Source organism: Oncorhynchus keta, chromosome 17, assembly GCF_023373465.1.
Source record: "Oncorhynchus keta strain PuntledgeMale-10-30-2019 chromosome 17, Oket_V2, whole genome shotgun sequence".
Classification (NCBI taxonomy): Eukaryota; Metazoa; Chordata; class Actinopteri; order Salmoniformes; family Salmonidae; genus Oncorhynchus; species Oncorhynchus keta.
The window spans coordinates 33,796,635-33,804,588 of NC_068437.1; the positions used below are offsets into that span (position 1 = coordinate 33,796,635).

The 7,954-nt window shown below is 44.0% G+C and overlaps 1 protein-coding gene across 1 annotated transcript; it reads right to left on the bottom strand.

The window, feature by feature from the left end:
- Positions 1–4,406: 4,406 nt before the first annotated feature.
- Positions 4,407–7,023, bottom strand: LOC118395987 (four-jointed box protein 1-like). Its single transcript, XM_035790112.2, has one exon. The coding sequence runs from the start codon at positions 6,671–6,673 to the stop codon at positions 5,390–5,392; it is 1,284 nt and encodes a 427-aa protein (XP_035646005.1). The 5' UTR covers positions 6,674–7,023; the 3' UTR covers positions 4,407–5,389.
- Between the last annotated feature and the right edge of the window lie 931 nt (positions 7,024–7,954).

Below are 7,954 nucleotides of genomic sequence, written 5' to 3' on the forward strand. Positions count from 1 at the left end.
TGTGTGAGTGTGTGTGTTTATGGGGGTTCAACCTAGCTTCCTCAGGTGTGTCTGCATTTTGGGAGCCTCTGGAATGCAGACCAGAGAGAGAAGATCTGTGTTTTTACCTATTCTCTCTATAGGCTCAAGCTCCATCCAGAAACAAACAACTCTAGCTCCTACCCCCAAAGCACTTTATGTAGATCTGAAAATATTAGATAGCTAGGTATAAGAAATATGGTGGTAGCTTGCCCTAGGTTAGGAGGAAGGTTTGCCATTTTGGATATAGTAGCTTCCAATCCAATACTTTCAAATCCAAGTGTAGGATGTAGGGCTAGGGGTTGTTTTGGATAGAGCCTCAGGACTACAGAGAGCAGAGCCTCTGCCAGCTGATAGTACGCAACTGCCTGTGCCTGCCTGGCTCCATGGCCGCCATGTGACACAAACAGAGCATGAATAGGCCCAGAGGACGGCCATAGATGCCTGGCCCCTGCACCCTGCATGGCTAACTAGCTCACACGTCCAGATAGATTTCATTTAAAAAAAGCTGCCATTACCAGTGGCCAATGAGGAGTTGCCATAATGAGGCCATGTGACATAGGGGGCTTGGAGAGTTCACTGCCTCAGTGTGGACAGTGGGATGGTGGTGGGATAGAGGGGAGGCGGCGGTAAGTTTTGTGAGGTTTGTGGCCAGTTGACACAAGCCAGACATTGAGTAAGAGGACGAACATGTGATCTGTTAGGAGGGGTTCTGACAAAAAGGCTTTGATATATGCCGCTAGTGTTATATAAATCCAATCCATTAGAAGTGACATGAGCCCTGGTGCAAAAAAATACGTAAAAAAAAACACTTTTGTTTTCCATTTAGCTAACCACTGTAGACAGATGCTAGGCAGGGACATGGGTGGAGAAGGGAGAGGGGGTGGATGGAATGATGGTGGGGTGCAAGTCTAGTTTAGGCATGCAGACCTAGGCTTAGTATTGATTTTAATCCCTCGGGTCTGCAGCCCGTCGTAAATCTGCTGGAAGGTTGGTCCTTATCTCCCCCATATACCCCTCTGACTCCCTCTTCCCCAGAACACTGTTAAAATTACCTGTTTTCCCCCTCCACAGCAGTCAGTGCACTTATTGATCCCCAAATCGCTATTGCAGGACCGGCAAGCAGGCAGACATGCAAAGGCAGGCACCAGGGAGGCAGATAGCCCTGCTAAAGCCTCCAGCTCCAGCTGCTCAAACCCCAGCCGCGTCTCAGGCCGCTAATCGCTCCCTAATAGGGAGAAACACAGATCGATGACAGTGACACGCGTAGTGGACACCATGGGTTGTGTTTTCATAGAAGTCAAGATAAGGCACCTCATAGTGCATAAACCCTTCTCATTGTTAAAGTGAGGCTCTTTCCTAAGGCCCCCTCCTCTCCCCTCCCTAACCCTACATCTACCAGGAACAGGATTAAATGTTGTGGAGCGCCCTACAGCTAGCTATCAACAAAAGGTGTAAAAGGGAACCAGATGAGATCAGGGATAGAAGGAGGAGATTGAGGGATAGAAAACCATTAGCTGGAAACCATTAGCCCTTCAAACATTTATCACTGACACACCTATGATGTGCCTCCAGCATGTCTTGATAAGGAGATCACAGTAACCTGAAAGGTCACTGTGGAACTAATGAGAAAGAGACTCAATTTAGTTTGAGAAATCAAATAAATAGTGTGCTTCCAAGATGTAGCAGTTTATGTAACAATAACAAAAAAGGGGCCTCAGGTTAGCAGATGGATTTGGTCAATGCCTTCACCCTATCTGATGATAAAATTAACCCTTCAAATAAACTAATGAGGTGTCCATTTGTATCAAATAAATGATGTTGCTCCATGATGTAATGGTCTAGGGAACAATAACAAAAAGGCCTCAGGGAAAAAGATGGGTTAGGAACAGTGGAGGCTGCTGAGGGGAGGACGGCTCATAATAATGGCTGGAACGGAGCAAATGGAATGGCATCAAACCATGTTAAGGTGCCACCAACCTCATGTGGTTAGGAACAGCGAGGTCAAATCCTTTGTCTTACATTAAAATGAAACATTTAACAACCCTTTTAAAAACTTTTACATGAGGCTGAATTCAAATAGTGAAGTCATCACCAGTAGTAGTTTTGTTAATATATTTGTCACGGATCCCTCTGGAACTTTCGTTGCGCACACCTGGCCCCTATTCCCACTGATTGTATATGTATACAGTTGAAGTCGGAAGTTTACATACACTTAGGTTGGAGTCATTAAAACTCGTTTTTCAACCACTCCACATTTTTTTTGTTAACAAACTAGTTTTTGCAAGTTGGTGAGCATGACACAAGTAATTTTTCAAACAATTATTTACAGATTATTGCACTTATTATTCACTGTATCACAATTCCAGTAGGTCAGAGTTTACATACACTAAGTTGACTGTGCCTTTAAACAGCTTGGACATTTTCAGAAAATTATGCCATGGCTTTAGAAGCTTCTGATAAGCTAATTGACATCATTTGAGTCAATTGGAGGTGTACCTGTGGATGTATTTCAAGGCCTACCTTCAAACTCAGTGCCTCTTTGCTTGATATCATGGGAAAATCAAAAGATATCAGCCAAGACCTCAGAAAAACAATTGTAGACCTCCACAAGTCAGGTTCATCCTTGGGAGCAATTTCCAAATTCCTGAGGGTTCCACGTTCATCTGTACAAACAATAGTACACAAGTATAAACACCATGGGACCACGCAGCCGTCATACTGCTCAGGAAGGAGACGCGTTCAGTCTCCTTTAGATGAACGTACTTTGGTGCGAAAAGTGCAAATCAATCCCAGAACAAAAGCAAAGGACCTTGTGAAGATGCTGGAGGAAACAGGTACAAAAGTATCTATATCCACAGTAAAACGAGTAAAACGACATAACCTGAAAGGCCGCTCAGCAAGGAAAGAAGCCACTGCTCCAAAACCGCCATAAAAAGCCTGACTACGGTTTGCAACTGCACATGGGGACAAAGATCGTACTTTTTGGAGAAATGTCCTCTGATCTGATGAAACAAAAATATAACTGTTTGGCCATAATGACCATTACTATGTTTGGAGGAACAACGGGGAGGTTGCAAATGGGTCTTCCAAATGGACAATGACCCCAAGCATACTTCCAAAGTTGTGGCAAAATGGCTTAATTAAGGACAACAAAGTCAAGGTATTGGAGTGGCAATCACAGCCCTGACCTCAATCCTATAGAAAATTTGTGGGACAGAACTGAAAAAGCATGTGCGAACAAGGAGGCCTACAAATCCGATTCAGTTACACCAGCTCTGTCAGGAGGAATGGGACAAATTTCACCCATCTTATTGTGGGAAGTTTGTGGAAGGCTACCTGAAATGTTTGACCCAAGTAAAAAAAATAAAAAGCGATGCTACCAAATACTAGTTGAGTGTATGTAAACTTGCAGCCCACTGGGAATGTGATGAAAGAAATAAAAGCTGAAATAAATCATTCTCTATACTATTATTCTGACAGTTCACATTCTTAAAATAAAGTGGTGATCCTAACAGGGAATCTTTACTAGGATTAAATATCAGGAATTGTGAAAAACTGAGTTTAAATGTATTTGGCTTAAGGTGTATGTAAACTTCTGTCTTCAACTGTATATGTGCCCTTTATTCACCATGGTGCTGTCGATTATTGTTACAATGTCCGTTGGTGTGTGTGAGTACCTGTGCCTTTTGGCTTTCGTGCCATTGTGGATCGCGCAGATGATTACGGGCCTCATCCCGTGTGATAATCATTGTGAGTTTGTGTATTTATTCGAGGTACTCCTCGCTCTTTTGTTTTGGGTTTCAACCCTGTGTTTTTGTTATGTGTTTGCTTGGTCTTCGTCCCCGTGCCTTTAAACGTCATGCCGTAATTTGGGCTAAATAACAAACCCTATTACTCATTCCTGCGTCTGTCTCCCGAATCCATTACGAAAACTTGACAACACTTACCACAAATGACTGTTAAAATAGCACCACCAAGACAAACCATTAATATTTGCACGTTATGATAATGTAAGATAGTTCTAATAAGCTTATGATACATTCCTCTGTTAAATTAATATTGAAGAAAAAAAGTATTACTTAAAATGACCATGAACAGCAGAAAATGTCCCAGATTGTGCCTTTAAAGAGAGCTGGATAAGGGCAGGGGGGTGAGAGCTTTCAGTTGGGCCATGCCTAACGGTCTGCCTGTCAGAGAGAGACTCAGAGTTCCCTGGTAACAGGCTCTGAGGGCATGGCATTTCAACAGCACAATGGGTGCACTGTAGTGGACAGGGATGGGACAGGGCCCTTTATATGAAAACCCCAGGACTGCACACACAGAACAGGCACATTTTTGACCCATCATTGTACCCTGCTGAAGAAGAATTGAACATGAAAAACATGGTCTGACAACTTAAATTACAATATATTTAACAAAAAGACAGGAAGATTGGAGTGTTACAATGCACATTGAATTAGTGAAGTAGATTGCAATTGTGAATGTCAAAAACTGGTTAACAGATACAGTATTCACATACTTACAGCATGTACAACAAATATGACTGGGTCATGAAATTAAGACTATAGATACAATCATAAGACAACCAAATATACGAAAACAAGTGTTTGCTTTGAAAGTTGATTGTACAGTAGGCTAGAGCTTCTATAAAAGGATGAGACAGGTGACAAATTGTACATCACAAATTCATGTGTCAACAAATACTAAACTATTTAGGAGTAATCTATTAAGGCTTGGTTTTCATGATCAAGCAGTCAGTTTCTTATTGTACATATTAAAGACAATGCACCCTGACACCACAATAGTTGATTCCTATTAATAAACACAACTGTGTATCAAAATGGAACAATTGAAGGCTGACCATTAAACCTAAATAGGTACAAAGATGCATTGGCTCTCATCCAGTGGAGGCTGCTGAGGGGAGGATGGCTCATAATAATGGCTGGAACGGAGCAAATGGAATGGAATCAAACCATGTGTTCGATGTATTTTATACAATTCCACCTATTCTACTCCAGCCTTTACCATGAGCCAGTCCTCCCCAATTAAGGTGCCACGAACCTCCTGTGCTCTCATCGTGTTATTCTATTGCAGTTATCTTTTGAGGCTGGGTGAAAATAAATTATGGCATATCCTGCAAGAAGCCCAAAAACAACATCAATATTTTATCCTGACAAATAAAGTAGGCAAAACATTGGTTCACACAAGAGGTAGTTCATTAAAATATTCAAAAACATTTCAACTGATGCACGTTAATCTGGTACAGGTGTGTGGTTACTGGGCTGGGTAACTGATTAGCAGCACACGTCATTCTGTGTGGCAGGTGCGTAACACAGAACCATATATTTGAGAGGAATCAGAAACACGTTCACAGCTGGTGGTATTTCTCCTTGCAATGCGATATGTGTTTGTATAATCTGTCTATTCGGTTCTGTAGTACATCCGCGTGTTCATAGGAGAGAAAACCTAATTCCGGAGACAAAGGTTCGCTGTCTCTGTACAGCTCGAGAAGCCGAGTCCTGGTGTCCCTGCGCCGGTGCAGTTCTATCACTCGCTGCGCTGTCCTCTTTCTGAACACAGACACGGAGCCCAAGACCGTGCTGTGGTACTTCTCCCACATATCAAGCACCCGGTATCCATGTACAAGCCCTGCCTCGTTGTCTATGAATAGCAGGTCACCGCGGGGCGTTCTGAGCAGGTTGTTGGTCTCCCTCTCCATCACGCGCGAGTCCCACTGCAGGCTAAATAGGTTGCTAACGAGCCTGTCGAAGTTAGCAGACAGGTAGTCCAATATTATCAGGTCGGTCCACTGCATTAGCTCGAGCAACTCCGCAGTCGTTTTGTTCCCCAGCTCCCCTTGCAGAGGACGCAGCCCCTTGCTCTCCTGGCGCAGCGGAGCAGGTGTGACTACCCCCGTCAGGTTGGCGACCCACTCCGTGAGTGAAACAACCGCCCGCTCACTCCACTGTAAACCGCCAATTCTTCTCCGAACAGAAGCCCATTGTTCACTGTCAAAGTTCAACTGGGCAAGAATGAGAGGCGGTAGATTTGTAATACCTAGCAAATTAGCCAGGTAATAAGTAAGCGTTTCCCCCTGCACCTGGTCCGCGTTTATTCCATAACGCACGCAAGCTTTGGCTCCGTCCGAAAAAGTGGCCAGCTGATTGGATATTCTACCACAGCCCGGCTCCAGTCTGACTATGCGGCGTCCCCGGGCTCTCTCTCTCCAAGCCCGGGCATGTTCCTCACTGAAGCTGGCGGGAAGCTGAGCCTCCAGCCATTCACTCCAAAAAATACCCTCAACGAGCGAGCCAAATTTGTCCTGGACCTCCCTCTGTACTGACCCCTTGTTATCTACATTCATATGGTAATCTCTGCTTCCTAAATAGCCTATTTGATCCCTAACACCAGTAACGTTGCGGACATCGAGTCTGCCCCCCAAGTGCAGTCTCTGTGCCACTGGAACAGCGAGCAGAGCACGGAAAGTTTTAGCGGAGATGTCCGGTGATGGCCCAACGTGAAAGGACCTCGGTAACTGTAGCCCCCGTTTGTATCTCTCCAGTCGACTCTCCAGCCTGCTCCAGACGTAGAATACACAGGCACAAGTGCAGAGAAAAAGCAGTGCAAGTAAGTTCGCCGACACAGCCCTCATGTTTACTGACAGCCGCCCTTCCCTTTGTTGCGCAGAGACAACTCGCACAACCCCAACGGTAATGCTGTTCGCATATCTGTTCCGCTTGGGTGAAATAAAATCCTTATCCGTCGATATGAGTCTTATTTATCGGACGAGCTTTTTTTCATAATAGCTGGTTTCCGACCGCGAACGGCTTTCTCTCTGCGTCTCCATCTCTCCGGTCTTCACTGGGTGAGGCTGGTTTAGTTTGATTTGTGTAGCTACTAGCTTCGGCTCAGATACTAGGATGAGGAACACGTGACTCAGGTTGCGAGCTGGTAGGCGTATCATGGGAAGTGGTGGGTCCTATGGAAGCGGTACTTTAGAGAGCTACACATCCAGAGGAAGTGCGGCTCGGCACCCGATGGTACACGATTTTGTCAGAATCAGACAGCACTTTATTTAATTGTTTCAGGGATGGAAATAATTAATTCCAATTGTTCACGTGAAACGTATAATTACGAAAGAGTGCTACTGAAACAAGTTTCAGGGACTTGATCCATGCAGTCCACTTAAATATCCCAAAGCAAAAACATAATATAGGCTAACATATAAAGGTCCACTGCAACCATTTTTTCAATATCAAATAATTTCTGGGTAACAATTAAGTACTTTACTGTGATTAACTCAAAATGATAAAAGAAAATAAACAAATAGATTCTTGGCAAAGAGTAATTTCTCAAGCAATAATTTTGCTAGGGGCTGTTTGAGGGGGGGTACTGAAAATGTGCTGTTATTGGCAGAGGTTTGGCTCTCTTCCTTATTGGTCTAACGAAAGTAATTTACTGCATGGCCAAAACTCCCTCGCCAAAATAGGCTGACATTTCAGGTGGTCTTTAAAACCGCTCAACATTAATAGGGTATTATCAAACCTCCTAGTGTTGAAATATACTGAACAGCCAATCAGAATCCATTTTCCCCACAAAAAGGCTTTATTCCAGACAAAAATAATTCTCAGTTTTATCGGCTGTCCAGGTGGCAGATCTGAGATGATTCCTGCAGGTGAAGAAGCCAGATGTGGAGGTCCTGGGCTGGTGTGGTTACACAAGGTCTGCGGTTGTGAGGCTGGTTGGATGTAATTCTCTAAAACGAGATGGCTTATGGTAGAGATGAACATTCAATTCTCTGACAATAGCTCTGGTGGACATCCCTCCCTTCAGCATGCCAATTGCACACTCCCTCAACTTGAAACATCTGTAGCATTGCGTTGTGACAAAACTGCACATTTTAGTGAAGGTGCGCTATTTAATCGACTTCTGA

What these genes read in the sequence shown, in the direction of transcription:
- LOC118395987 (XM_035790112.2), bottom strand. Translation starts at nt 6,673, where the DNA reads ATGAGGGCTGTGTCGGCGAACTTACTTGCACTGCTTTTTCTCTGCACT.